The sequence below is a fragment of the Tarenaya hassleriana genome, unplaced genomic scaffold, assembly GCF_000463585.1.
Source record: "Tarenaya hassleriana unplaced genomic scaffold, ASM46358v1 Cleome42, whole genome shotgun sequence".
Classification (NCBI taxonomy): Eukaryota; Viridiplantae; Streptophyta; class Magnoliopsida; order Brassicales; family Cleomaceae; genus Tarenaya; species Tarenaya hassleriana.
In genome coordinates, this window is record NW_010966986.1 from 172,753 (window position 1) to 187,955 (window position 15,203).

Here is a 15,203-nt window from a genome sequence, read left to right on the forward strand (position 1 = left end):
AATAATAATAATAATAATAATAATAATAATAATAATAATAATAATAATAATAATAATAATAATAATAATAATAATATGTGGCTGCGACCAAAGAAAATTGCACCGAAGCAACCCTTTATGAGTAAACTATACCGTCCCTGTCCTTTAAATGGATGGGTTTACCAAACGGCAAGTTGGCTCCAAATCAATATTTTGAAATAGATTTTTACCTGAAAACAGTAAATTCAGAATAAAGTCAATAGGTAAAAAGAACAAAAAAGAAATGATAAGAGAAAATAGAAAGTATAGCCCTAAAAATAAAAACAAAATTTAATTCCACAAATTGTTTCGATCTTAGTGAGGTGACTCAGAGTCAACAAGAAATAACACAATATATTCTTTCCCACAGCACCAATTCTTCTCAGCAGTAGATTACCCAAAAATATCTATAAATCATATCACAGAGAATTATGCCCACGAGTCGACTCAGATGCACACATTTACATATCAACTCAAGTCCATCCCTAACAAACTTCTCTGAAAGAACACAAAAAGAAAGAAATATGGTGAGGAGAGAGATATTCTTACCTTCAGAAGGATGTTCAAACCCTGAGTCAACAATAGCTCGGAGAAGCTCAGGTTTTAAAAGGAAGTCTCTGAATCCTGAACTGTGTATTCCCACATAACCTCTGCGTAAAAGAAGTAAAAGCAATCAGAAAAGGCTAAAGAGTTCCAATAAGAATTACCACAAATCACACTTCTACACCATATACTTTCCCATAGAAGAACTAACAAATTGCCTAACTACTTAACTTAAGATGAAAACAAATGATGGACATTTGTGCTGTTTACATGCGAAAATATTGCAACAATGTCGAATCTAAATAACCTAATTTCTTTACAAACATATTTAAAGATAAAAACCACTAACTTTTTGCCATTCTCGCCATTGGCTTTGTTTCCAGCAGAATCGGGGACTTTCTCGTCTTCTTCCTCGTAGTCCAAAAGTTCCTCCTCGTAGGCTTCGTTGTCTCTAGTGTCTCCCATACTGAATACATCAAACAAAATCAGATCAGAACCTCTAGATTCAGCGGAAAATGTATGCATATACCCATCGAGAACAAAAAGCGCTGGAAACTATATGAAGTTTAGGGTTTTCGAGCTCGTAACTCAACCGATAACAGAAAAATTCAGTAGAAATGACAACAACAAGAGATGATCTAGTAAGAATTTGAGTGGAAATGATACCTAAGAACTGAGCGACGATGGATCTGGAAATCTAAGGCTAGGGTTAGGGTTTGGAAATCTCCGAGTCTGTAGCACAAGGGATAAGAGGAGCGTATCTTCAAATAGTAATTTAAAAGACGGGAAAAAAAAGCAAAGATAAATAAATAAATAAATAAATCTCACGCTAAGCCCGTAATCAAATATGGGCCTATAAGTGACACTTATTGGGCCTCACGTGATTAATTTGTTGCTCACTAATAAAATTTTTAGATGAATCATGCATGTATTTCAATAAAAAATCTATTTTTTTTTATAATATTGTAATGGATTTGTTTTGTATAACCATAACTATATATTTAAAATTTTAATTTAATAAAAATTATATATGATTGTTGTCAAACCTCTAGAGATTATCCAAATAATGTGTTTAACTATATTAATTTTCTTTTAAACCCGAGCAAAACATGAGCATGACGACACTAGTTGGCTTCATTTGTTCATGAACACATTACATTATATCACATAATAACATGAAAAATACTACCAGATATATGCACACACCAATATTCTTGAATTTCAACATTGACCATTACGCAAAATTTTTACAGTGGCGTTGATATTTCAAGTTCGGATTTATTTTGAATTTACTTATTTTCGATTTTAAATATTTAAAATTGAAAAAATATATCCATTCGTTTTTACATATAATCTCTATAAATTATACTCGTATCAGTTTTCCTGTTTTCATATTTAATGTTATTCCCTTAATATTCTATTAAATTTGTTTGAAAAAAAAGAAATAGATGTGTTTATTCAGAAATATTATTCTATTTGATTATACTTTTAAGGACCCACCATTGTATACACAATACAACCATAAGATAAACAAAAATCTATAACGAATAAAATACGACTGATTATACCACTGCATTTTCGGTTGCGAATATGAACGTTTTCATAGTGTTTGTTCTTTTTATTCAAACATTGTCAAAATCTATATAAAAAATTTACGCTTTGATTTTATAAATTTTGTTATGATTGCATTTAGATGTGTCAATCGGGCCGGATTGGGTTAGGCATGTCAATCAGATCGACCCAACCTGATTTGGTTTGAGCCTGCATTCGATCCGAGAGTTTTGGATTCAGGTTTGGGTCGATCAGATTTTTTCGGACCTATATAATCAAATCCAAACCCGACCCTATAAGTTTCAGGTTCAGATCGGACTAGATCGGGTCAACACATTCAATTCACATGTAATTTTATTTTTTTTCTTTTTTCTATTCGAATCGGAGTCGAAACTCGAATTAAACCCGCTTCGAAAACCCAATTTTTTTCGGGTCGAAAAACTTAGGTCCAAGACTCGATATTTTTCGGATGGACTCGGACCGAACTTCGGGGCTCGAGCCTAATCGTACCAATATGTAGAAAGAACCTTAGTCAATCAAGTCATACCACCGCATTTCTCTAATACATAAAAGTAGCCTATGAAGAGTTTCTGGTCTTCACCTCGTCCCACAACAATACATCAACAACAATGGCAAGGAAGAACATACCAAACATGGTGGTTCTCTATCTTTCTGTTGAATCCATCTTTGACATAAAATTAAAAAAAAAAACCCACATCACAAAAGCCCTGAAACCCAATAATTTGAACAACACTCCAGCGAAATTTTTACAAAAGAAACGATTTTGATGATACCCTTTCTCCTCCTCCTCCTATTCAGTAACCCGAGTTCTGTCCAACCAATCCACGCTCTTTCGAGCTCTCTCAAACGGCTGCTCGACGTTTCTGTGAGACTTATCCCTGCATACATCCACACTTCTCCTCGACCTCTCCATTTCCTCGAAGGGGAGCTTCAGCTTCTCGGGTTTCTCCACGTGGCTGAACTTGTATTCGTGGAACTTCAGCCTATCCACGCTCTTCGGTCTGTGCTCTTCCTCGGCCTATCTGTGCTGTGCCTCGGAGGTTCATACCCATCTATGCTCCTTCTAGAAGAAGAGATGCTTCTTCTAGAAGGTGATTTCTCGACTGCACACACAAACTTTTTGAGATGGCGAATGTATTCCGGGAAGAGCTCAAGATCGCAATGGTTTCCCCCTTTCAGCCACAAGGGTTCATATTTCTCTTGGCAGAGTTCCCAGAGCTGCTTCCCGTGCGAGAAGTCGACCACATCATCAGCCGTTCCCTGAATTTCAACAAGTTCTCGCCATGAAAACTGATGATCAGCTAATGACATACCGAGCAATGTTACACTAAAGTTCATAAATTCACGACTAAAAGGATGTTGATTACAAACACTTACATGAATTATGAGCACTGGACACTTCACCAACTGTATTTTGTCAATGTTCTGGAGACAATAAAAAACCCGGAAGTCAGGGAAAACAGAAAGCATATGCACATAAGTGAAGCTTTTGATAATGACAACATATGTATAGATACAGAAATAACATGTCTACCTTGTATATGTCAAACCAATAAGTGCGCTTAACGGGATACATAACTCTCAGCCCAGACAGTATCGGACTGTGAAGAACAACAGCTTTTAGTCGAGGCAAACGTACAGCAAGATCGACGGTGGGGCCACTACCCACAGATTGACCATAGAGGATAATGTTCTCCTGCTTTGCTCCATAGTTTTCTTCCAGACATTTGTAAGCAGCTTCAATATCAGCATAAGTATTTTGTTCACTTGGCTGCAACAAGAAAGAATCATGTGCCTTATCATACACGGGCCGTGTTTTTATGACAAAACCAACGACTTTCAGATCTCGAGTCACTCACCTTCCCAGATGATTGGCCGTAACCTGAGTAATCATACCTGCAAAACCGGAATATATTATAGAGGACATTAACATGAATTGCATGATCTTGGGAAAATCTCTTTCTGCATATTGTACAGCAACAGTTAACAGCTGCACTTAACAGGTTATTCCAAAGGATGAGTTCTGAATTTTATGGAAGTCAACGTAAATTCAGGTAAATTTCAACATAGATATCAACAAAATCTAACCCGAATGCACAAGGATTCAAGTAAATAGCATTGTAGTCCAAGGTTTTGGAACTATTTCAGATGATAATCTATTTGTTCCTCAACATTGTAACTGAAGTATTGGATCTTGTTTCCAATAAAAGAGAAAACATGCAGCAGAAGCTAAATTTAGAAACAGATCTTGAATGTCTAAAACTAGAAGGGTTTATTGAAGTCATCAGATTTGTCATCCTAAACAAGAACCCTAATCTACTCTGACCAATCTACCAAAGACCAAAACTCATACATCCATCAGAACTACTTCAGTGTTCTAGACCTGACAGTCAACACAGTTCCTGAATCAGTACGAACCCGAAAGAGGAAAGCTCCAAGACGCAACAAGGTTTTGTCCGCAAGATCCAATGTCTTACAGACGTAGAAAACCAGAAAGCAGCCAAAAAATTTCATATGAGAGATTCAAACCCTCTTTTCAATCAACCCAGGAAAGCGAAATTTTAGCCACAAACTTCGTGTGGGTATTTCTATCCACTTCAATCCCATCACAGTAACCTCAAACCCAATCGATTTCAACACAGAGATTCTTGGCTTCTGCATTCTGAAATCTGAGATTTCTGCCAAAAATCTCATCTGGGTGCTTCAAATCTACTCAAAATAGAAACCCGACATCTGTTCACAAACCAAAAAGAAAGAAGCCAGATGATTTTGGGAGCTAGATCCTTAGCCTACTCAGAGAGAAAACCCAATCGGAACATTTTAAACCCACCTCGATTACAATAACCAAATAACCCAAAACCTAGAAACAAAAACTCAGGAACTGGAGAGCGAGAAACCACTGAATCAGAAGCAACACTAAGCACATAAGAAATTACCCCATGACATTGACGCGGAGGTGAATACTAAGCTCGATGAAGAGCTCATACATCTGGCCGATATCGGCGGCGTTACCGTGAGAATACAAAAGGGTCGTCGACGCCATGGGATATCTGACGTACATGGCGACGACCTCGGTTCCACGGCGCGTGGGAAGGCGCAAAATGTCGACGTTTTCACGGTGGGGAAATGGGTCCATGAGCAAAAGTCCCGTGGCTTCGTCCCTGACGAGCTTGTACGACGGCGGGGTCGGCGGGAAAAAAGCGAACTTCGCCGCCATTGATGAACGCACACAATACTAAGCTCGATGAAGAGCTCATACATCTGGCCGATATCGGCGGCGTTACCGTGAGAATACAAAAGGGTCGTCGACGCCATGGGATATCTGACGTACATGGCGACGACCTCGGTTCCACGGCGCGTGGGAAGGCGCAAAATGTCGACGTTTTCACGGTGGGGAAATGGGTCCATGAGCAAAAGTCCCGTGGCTTCGTCCCTGACGAGCTTGTACGACGGCGGGTTCGGCGGAAAAAACGCGAACTTCGCCGCCATTGATGACGTCACACCTCCCATCTCAGAAGCCGAATCCACAGCCCCTCCCTCTCCCTCCCTCAGTATATGTATTGTATATGCGCGTGCGTGTGTGTGTGTAAGTGACTGAGGAACTCGTATGGAGTTTCAGCTCAGGAGAGGAAGAAGGTGATGATGATTATGATTGCGAGGAGACATTCCTTCTCGTTCTCTCTCTTTCTATTCTTTTTTTGTGCGTTTTGCTAAGCAAATAGAGAGAAGGGAAGGGGACAGAGGGATCTGCAGTTTATGTATTTATTATATTTTTTCTTTTTAAAATTTATTTATTTCCCCGATTTCGGAAAACATATTTTTTTATGCCTGCCACCATATAATATTACAATGAATTATTTTTAAAGCAAAAAGATTTATACATTGTAAAAAAATGTGTTTATCATCATTGTTTTCATAGTTTTACTGAGACAATCTATCTATATGAGAATTAGGAGTTAAATTGAATAATACGGAATTATTAATTAATTATATATAATTTTTAAACAAATCAAACATAAAACTATAAAAAACTGTAAAAACTATTTTTTTTTAAAATCAATCTTTTAATAAAAATCTGACAGAGAAAGCGAAGTCCATAATATCTGCTCTAGTTAAAATAAAAGTTTTTATTTAAAAGTTTTCTTGCTTATATTATTCCGTAGAAAATGTAGCATTATACAACATTAACGAATTTATTTGTAATCTGAAGTGTACGGAAGCTTAAACTGACTCCTAAAAATCGTCAAGTAGGTTTTTTCTGCATCTTACAACGGTTATAAAATCAATCTATATCCTTTATATATAAAAATATTTTTATTGGAGTGTTTGAACAGTATTAAAAATTTAAAATGATAACACCTTAAATTATCCAATAAAAAAATGATAACACCTTAAACATATATACAACATATATATATATATACACACACTTATTTATTGAAGGTTAGAATGTCTTTGGACTCCCCATTATTTAAAAAATAATTTTCAATATCTTAATGTAAGGTTGGATTTTGTTTTTTTGTATATATTTTTTTTAGAGGGGCAATGATAATATTAGCCACAAGATTAATAATGATCGCTGCCACCGTCTCTCTCGCGTGTATTATTGGCAATTGCATAACCCTTTCGCCTTGAGGAGACTTTACTTGACTCTTTTTTGAACGCCCCCTACATTTTAGGGTTTTTTTTTTCATAAACTATTTTTACCCCCCAAAAAAAAAGTGAAAACCGTGTTTTGAAGAAGAAACTCAAAACCACAAAAAAAAAAAGTAATTTTTTTAAAAATTTATTTCCTATGTCTAAAGAAATATTAACTAGAAAATATAATTACACAAGGAAATAATTTTTTGTTATAATTTACTTTTGTTCTAAATATTATATTTTTTTACCCAATACTAGATGACTCAATCGGTAAATAAAAGAGTTTTGCTTCTTCCTAACTCGGATTCGAATTCTCACGTGGAGAATCTCATTCATATGGTCTTCATGATCCTATAAAAAATATAATCGGGTCAAACAACCGATGAACTTATAAATTATATAAAAATCATGTTTTACACAATTTACAAGTTTAATCACTTTAATAATTATATTTTTTATATAAGAATCGCATATATTCAGTAATATATAGTGATGATGATGATATGTATTATAAATTTTAATATATATATATATATATATGATTTTATATAAATAAATATTAGTTTAGATTTGATTATATTTTAAATTTTAATAAAAAATATTAATTTTTCATTATTTTGAATAACCCAAACTTAAATACCTAAACAAATTATAAACCAGCTTAAAAGGTTTTTTAAAAATTGGAGAAAAGGAAATAAAATAAGAAATAAGGAGTGAATTTACAGGTTGTAAACATGTAAGACAGGTTTGAGTACACGTGGCTGGTTGGTCGACCTTTGAAGCAATTCTCAGGCCGCATCGTGGGAGGGGACCATATACATATATTCATTTTCATAATCACATGTATATATATACATAATACATATCACATGCATATACTACATATCATATATATCCTTTTTTTTCAACGTTTCTTTTTATTAATGGATTACATATGTTTGTTTTTTTCAACATATATATATATATATATATATATATATACATATGTTCCTTTTAACCTCGGAGGTTTTATAATAAAACAATTGTTCGTTTATTTAAAAATTGTTTAAACTTTAGTTTCAAATGTATTTAGAGTTTAAAATGGAAAATTGAATTGAATGGAATAAACATAATGGTATTCTAATTGAATTTGATATAATAATTATGATTGAAACCAAGTTAACTAAAAATTTGAATAGATATATAACAAATTAAAATAAAAAATGATATTTTAAAATTAAACGATAAATTTTAATGAAGTTTGAATCTAATTTTAAAAGTAAATGGATATATATTTTTAAAATCAAATAAATTCAGTATGAAATGAAAAACGAAGTTCATTTTAAAAATATAAGTTTTACAAACGAGAACCTAAATTAAATTAGATAAAGATAATAATATTAATATAATTTTAAAACTAAAAATAAAAAAAGAAATATAATAAAAATAAACAATATTAAATCTAATTTATGATTTGAAATAAAATGTACTAAACTTCAGTTTTGATCCTCATTTTGACACCTTAATTTAGGAAATTGATTCAATAATATTTAAAATTATAAGTATAATTATGTAGAATTAAGGTTGGACCCATATGTTTATTTATATTTACATTATTAATTACAATTTAGAAAGATACTTGCCATCCAACTACCAATAATAGTTTATTATTTTTTTCAAAACTATATATACTCTACTAAGCTGTTGTTCAACGGATCGGGAAGATAGAGTTGACTTTTAATTCCCACATGCTTAGCATTTTTATTTCTTTACATTTGTCAATTTTAATTGAGTTAAATTTTTATTTTTGTGGTTTCATTTTTAAAAATTTATTAATATTTATTTTATATTCAATCTCAAATTATTTCAACTTAATTATTTTTTAAAATTTTATATTCCATTTGAATTTGATTAATTTAATTTTTAAAATTATATCCATCTATAGTTTTTTATGATAGGTTCATTAATTTTGTTTGATTTTAAATGATATATATCCAAACTAAAATATTTATCTTTAATTTTTAAATTATAAATGGACTAAAATGTAATTATATCGTAATTTCATATTTCTAAGTTTTTATTTGCATTCTTTATTTGAACCCAAAAACTTATAATTATCATTATATTTTTTTATTATAAATTCAATCCAATCTATCATTAAATCTAATCTAAATATAACCAGATTACGCTTGGAGCTAATTTTTTAAACCCCAATGTTAAATGCTGATTAAAAAAAGTAAATAAGTCCTAGATAAATAATGTGATAGCGTGGATATCGTAGGAGATCGGAGAATGATCGCCAATGCGAGAAGTACGGAAAATGACGACTCCTGACGAGCTTCTGAGTAGGAGATACATGATGAATCGAATGCATCGGAATGAGAGGAATCCGAAAGTTGTATAGGTATTGTACTACAGAGTCAAAGATATTTTAAAAGAATTGATTGAACTATTTATATTAACAAGATGAATCTAACTTTTCGGTTGCCCATATCGAAAGAACTCCAAAATTAAACTCGTTTTGGAGTAGTTTTAGTATGAGTGCCTTCATGAGAAGTATTTTTCATGATGTATACGAGTGAGAACAAAACACGCTAAAATATCTCATGTTAGTATGTGAGATAGTTCTATCATTCCGTAGCGGCCTCCGATCGTTAGAAATATTGATTAAAAAAAAATACTACTAATGCTATAAATATATTATATAACAATTAATTCGGCCAACAATTATAAAATGAAAGCACATTTGGACGTCGAAAAACAAGTGTCATTTTCCATTTATCCTCCTAATTCTAAAAGAAAAGCGACACGCGCATCTCTCTCATTGGTTCAGAAGATTCCATAATCCTTAAAAAAAATTCCATTTTGAACAATTTAATATTATATGAAACGGCACTAATAAAGAACAAATAATAATAAAATGCACGGATACAAAATGGTAATAAATGGAGAGACAAAGGCAGTGGGAAGTTTGAGTGGTCCAGAAGATTGAAAGAAAGTTCCAAGACAGGATTTGTTGTTGAAGCCTCAGACATTTATCTTGAGATCTATTACATTGAATCCTCCGCTTTGTCTCCTTTTGTCTCTTGTCAAGTTTTCCCTTTTTCTTCCGTATGTGGAGATTGGCCCTCTTTCTGCTACAAACCCATCTTCTTCGTCTTCTTCTTCTTCTTCTTCTCTACACAGAAACAGGACAAAATGGACATTACAGTGAAGGTTTTGAAACAGAACAGGCATGGCTATGGACCATCATCATCTTCACTGCAAAAACAGACAGGTGCATTTCCAGTTTCAGATCAAAAGAGTTGCAGGGTCTCTGCTGATTTACTTCGATCCATGCGATTTCGCATTCGATGAACTCGAACTTCTAGACTTTGATATAACCAGAAATAACAACTGAGTAGTTCACCATCGGGTCACAACATCTAACACAATAAATGAGCAAGTGATAAGAGTGTGGAAGGACCAAAACTTGTCGCAATAACAGTACAGATATGGATCTTGACACCACAAATACATAGAACTAAATGAGCAATGGCATTCCATGCGAGTTTCAAGAAAGTGTTGGGAGCAGAGGAGGGGAAGAATGGAGAAACAAGACTGCAACTTCATGATTCCGGATCGAGATTGGCCAAGTTGCCGAACCAGCAGCAGTTGATTCACGTAAAAACTCAATCAAACTCGTGATTCTATTTCATGCTCGATCTTGACAATCTAAACCTTGTTCTAACATATGAGTGTACAATACATGTGTAGTGATTGTAAACCACAGGCAACAAAAAGCAAGACAAAGCACAGTAGGACCAGTTCCAAATTAGACTATTCAGAAGGGTGAGAGGGCAAGTGGCCCATACAGAGATAACACTATATGATCTTTTCTCATGTTCAAACAAAAAGAAATGTCCAGATCAAGAGAACAAAGGGGGAAACCAGAGATGCCCTGTAGGAGCAGCTATACAGTCTGATCATGCAATAGGTCCACACTTTAGACAATCTGTAATACCTGTCTGAAATGGGTATACATCTAGTTTGTCCAAAGCTCTCAAATGCACATATGCATAATGCATATCAGAGGGAAAAAAAAGTGTCTGGTAGATCCAAATTCATCCATGGCAAACAATGCAGATGCTACAAGAGACTCATTTTGTTTCCTAAGATAATCGTAAACCCCCTCCATGATTCTTCTTCAGCAGCTTCTAACTAACAATTACCCATCTAAGCATAAAGAGATTCCGTCCTTTCCCATGATTTCTACTGAGCTACGTTGTTAGACAGGACCCGAGCAGGACCAGACCCAGACCTGGACGAGAAGAAGTCCGTACACGCAGAACATAAATCAATTATGCATTCCAAAAAATATTCCCAACAAGTCTCATGCAGCAGCTACTGAGATGGTCTTCCTTGACAACAGATGGATACGTGGAGTAAGCAAGAAACTAAAATTGGTTGAATTCATGTTTCCATGTACATCTACCCGATAACGGGAACAGCATTACTTCAAGACAGTATGATTTACAATCCTCAATCTAAATCAACAACCAATAGTATCCTAAGTACCAGTCCAGATCAGACCTTTGCTATAATGCCATTAGAAATTGAGACCCTTTGCATCTATGCTCCATAAGATTCATAGAAAAAGTAGGTGACTGATGTAATTTCAGAATGCTCCTAACAAGAACACGTCCTGAATATCGCCATTGCTCGCTTCGATAACATCTACAAGTATAAACTGTTCCAAGGATATCTTCAGCTCAGAAACACATAATGCTACAGTGTGGACACAAAATGTAAAGCATCAATCAAAATGTCTCTGTTCTTGAAGCACAAGGCTGAAGGCCCTGCACGTACATGTAAATGCAGGCCCCCAGGATGGTATTATTGGATCATCAAATCTCAAACACAAATTCGTTGACCGGGCAACAGGTTTCTTAACATAGTTTGCAACATCCTGAGAGGGATCGGATCACTAATGGTAATCTTCCTTCAATGAGCCAACCAAAGAAACTAAGAAGAGTCTGTAGCACAAGCTATGCAGATGGCATTGCCAACTTAGAGAGATGATCAAGGTGACAAAAAAAAAAGATCTACTTTTTGCGATTTCCCAAAAAAAAAATGCCAGCTTATCTTCCTTTCGCCTCTCATGGATTAGCCCGAAACCCTCTTAGGTCTTCCTCCGGAGAAGCTTCCTGAGTTTATTGTACTTATGTTTGTTCATCTTCTTCTTCCTCTTCTTCTTCACGCTATCAGCATAAATAGTGCCTGAATCTTCCGACACGGAGTCCTCGGACTCAGTAACCTCCGACACACCCGAAACGGGGAATGAAATTGGATCCAGAGAGTAACCAAATGGAAAACTCGGGAAGAACTTCAGAGACTCGTCGCGTTCCGCGTTTCCGAGGATCACCGGATTGATAAAAGGATCTGGGTTTTGTTCAACAGGGTGAACCGTTGATCGAGGAATCGAAGGAAAATAGGGTTTTGGGAGATTTTGGTGGCTTAAGGATGAGATCAATCTGAGAGAAGGAGTGTTCTTGAGGAGTTTCTGCATCAAATTGGACATTTGTTCTTCGGAGGTTGAAGGAGAGAGAGAGAGCTCACGTTCCAGACTTCCAAGGGTTTTTACCTCGAGCAGCAGAATAGAGGGGGGGGGGATCGACGCCAGTTGCGGCAGCGGGATGTTTTCCAGATTATTCGCCAGAAGCGGATTGTTCTCCCAAGTGATTGCCCTGGATTACTCAGAGAACATGCTGCAACAGTGCTATGAATTCGTAAATCAAGAAGAAAACTTCCCCAAAGAGTAAAAGGCTTCCACTTGTAGTATATGAACATCTGTTTTCTAAGATTTGGATCATAATTTTTACTTTGCTAGTCTTCCTTTCCAGGAAGATCGTTCTGGTTCGGGCAGACATCTCTAGACTTCCCTTCCTTTCAGGTTCAGTGGACGCTGTGCATGCTGGTGCTGCTTTGCAGTGCTGGCCTTCACCCACCTCAGCAGTAAGTCCTTATTTGAACACCTTGGATAATCTGGGAATGCTCTCAACGTTTCTTCTGGATCTTGTAGGTTGCTGAAATAAGCTGTGTTCTTCGGCCTGGAGGTGTATTTGTTGCCACCACATTCATCTATGAGCCTTTAAGTTTTATCCCGTTCTCGAGGAATATTTGCCAGGTAAACTCAGTCTACTCTCCATTTTCTTCGCATACATTGCTTCCCTGTCCATGGCTGATTGTGTATTCATCGGGGGTGTGCATGTCAGGAGGCGACAAGGTATTTGGGTTCTCACTTCTTTCTAAGCGAGCGTGAGCTCGAAGACATCTGCAGAGCTTGTGGACTGGTTGGATTCAACAAGCGTGAAGAATGGACTCTTTATAATGCTATCCGCTACAAAACCCAGATAAGATTTACCTTTTAACCCACAACATAAATGTAGAGGAAAACAAAATATCTTTCCTTGACACTGTATACAATAATCTCATTGTACAGCGTGTGTACATTTCCTGTACCAATACTGTTTGAGTGAAGTTTCCTGTTCTTTTTGCTATGAACTATCTACCTACGTTTCCAAACCTCAGCTGCATAAATCAACGGTTTCTCTTTGTCCTGATCGGGACCCATCTCATCTTCAACATCCCTCATACTCCATTTCGGTCACACTTGCCTCCTTAACGGATGGCTCTCCTGCAGAACTTTCCGGAAGCAGTTCATGCATCTCTGACTCGATCAAGGCTTCCATCTGAGCCCGTTGCCTGTCGATAGGATATGTGCAGTAGAGAAAGGAGTAGATGAAGCAGCAGGCCGCCATTGGGATTCCTATAGATGTATACAGAGCTTTTGCCAGGGAAGCTGCGTTCTCTCTATCTGCGTTTATCTCCTCTGATCTTGTTGACCCTTGCAGGATCGGCTTATATCCATAAACATGCTGTGCCAGAATTCCGACAATAGGAGGAGCAAACGATGACAGAACCGACTCAAATGATCTGTCCAAAGCATAGACACTTGTCCGTGACTTCTCTGGAACGATCTCTGCAAAGATGGGGCTGCATTGTCGCCAAAGCGGAACAACGTTAGAGAGAAACACCAAAGTCATAGAGTGACGACAAGAACAATGTGTTTCACACAAGAGAAACTTTACTTGTTGGTGGCGGGAGCATTCCAAGAAACAAACAGACCTAACACGACTAAGACCAAACCATGGATCACAACAGTGGAAGGATCATATGGTAAGAACAATAAGAGTATGGCAGCGAGCGGGATGGCTGAGGCGGAACTGATCTGAGCCAGGATGATTCTGCCAGAGTTGGGAAGACGGGTCGAAAGGAGATCCCCCATTTTCCCTCCGAGTAAGCCTCCGAGAGAAGATGCAGCCACGAAAAGACCCATCAAGAAGGCAGTTTTCCCATGAGAGAACCCTATGAGCTCCAGCCACATGGGAGCAAATGACAGAGCCGACCAAGGAAACGAACCGGTCACTCCCTGAGCCACAATGATCTGAAAGGACCGAACTTTCACGACAGCCTCAACTTCCCGACCCAAATCCTTAATTTCCGACCACAAAGACTTGCAGGGAACTCTCTGATTAACCTCAACCCTGTCTTTCCCAAAGTGCGGGTCATCAGCATAAACACGGACAAGTACACCGACAATGACACTGATCAACCCGACGAGATGGAAGGAAACTCTCCAACCAGGGATGCCCATGAAGGTTATGGGAGCTATTAACACAGAGCACAGCCCACCTATGATCGAGCCGAGGTTGCCTGTGAGCTGTAACCATCCAAATGCAGTGCCACGGTTAGTATCGTCTGTTGAGTCAGCTACTAGGGACTGGATTGCCGGGGCGACCAGGGCTAGGCCAATGCCATTGAGAGCTCTGGATACAGCGACCTGTTCATCCAGATACCGCATGGGTGTCAGGACATTACAGCATACAAGGAGGGGGGGGTGGGTGGTTTGGATGGGACGACGCCGTTTTGAGAGATCATAAACATTACATTTCCACAAAATGGGCCTATTTGTGATTCCGGTGGAACGTTATATATATACATGTATATATATTATGGTAGATAAATGATAGAATAGTAGACAACTACAATTGCAAACCGATGTAATAATGTTAAAATGTTTAAACGTATTTGTAAGACATTTAAATGTAATTGTGCGATCAAATAATAAAACTGAAATAAAAAGAATGAATTTTATTTGGATATCTATGTGTTATCATAATTTCTAACTTCCATGTAATGGTAATAAAAAGAGTTACATTCCATATGTTTGGCGATTGGTATCGGAATTTAAAATACGAATACATAGATCTCTTATAAACGAACCGCATAATGAGTAAATTAAAATATTTAGGTATAATGTTAACAGAGAAACGAGATGTGGATTCAATTCTTTCTCAAACGTTTCAGGTTTTCAATCCTTTGGTTATTTTCCAATTTAAAATACGAAT

The 15,203-nt window shown here is 36.5% G+C and overlaps 5 protein-coding genes across 5 annotated transcripts; 1 reads left to right on the forward strand and 4 right to left on the reverse strand.

Moving 5' to 3' along the window:
- Positions 1-95: 95 nt before the first annotated feature.
- Positions 96-1,323, reverse strand: LOC104824994 (DEAD-box ATP-dependent RNA helicase 56-like). The gene is made up of 4 exons (XM_010557212.1): positions 1,228-1,323; positions 911-1,027; positions 568-668; positions 96-209 (listed from the first exon to the last, which is right to left on the reverse strand). Exons 2-4 carry the CDS (start codon positions 1,024-1,026, stop codon positions 145-147), a joined length of 282 nt encoding a protein of 93 aa, XP_010555514.1. The 5' UTR covers position 1,027; positions 1,228-1,323; the 3' UTR covers positions 96-144.
- Positions 1,324-2,740: 1,417 nt separating this feature from the next.
- Positions 2,741-5,350, reverse strand: LOC104824995 (protein ABHD17B). Its single transcript, XM_010557213.1, is given in 6 exon segments — positions 2,741-3,132; positions 3,135-3,393; positions 3,511-3,558; positions 3,668-3,904; positions 3,993-4,029; positions 5,070-5,350. Coding segments are annotated over 6 exon segments (1,071 nt in total). The 3' UTR covers positions 2,741-2,923.
- Positions 5,351-11,914: 6,564 nt separating this feature from the next.
- Positions 11,915-12,313, reverse strand: LOC109117150. Its single transcript, XM_019203903.1, has one exon. The coding sequence runs from the start codon at positions 12,311-12,313 to the stop codon at positions 11,915-11,917; it is 399 nt and encodes a 132-aa protein (XP_019059448.1).
- A 97-nt stretch (positions 12,314-12,410) lies between these two features.
- Positions 12,411-13,292, forward strand: LOC104825181 (uncharacterized methyltransferase At1g78140, chloroplastic-like). The gene is made up of 4 exons (XM_019203923.1): positions 12,411-12,550; positions 12,636-12,747; positions 12,815-12,919; positions 13,008-13,292. The coding sequence occupies exons 1-4, from the start codon at positions 12,429-12,431 to the stop codon at positions 13,161-13,163; spliced, it is 495 nt and encodes a 164-aa protein (XP_019059468.1). The 5' UTR covers positions 12,411-12,428; the 3' UTR covers positions 13,164-13,292.
- Positions 13,177-14,670, reverse strand: LOC104824996. Its single transcript, XM_010557214.1, has 2 exons — positions 13,884-14,670; positions 13,177-13,788 (listed from the first exon to the last, which is right to left on the reverse strand). Exons 1-2 carry the CDS (start codon positions 14,654-14,656, stop codon positions 13,374-13,376), a joined length of 1,188 nt encoding a protein of 395 aa, XP_010555516.1. The 5' UTR covers positions 14,657-14,670; the 3' UTR covers positions 13,177-13,373.
- Positions 14,671-15,203: the final 533 nt, after the last annotated feature.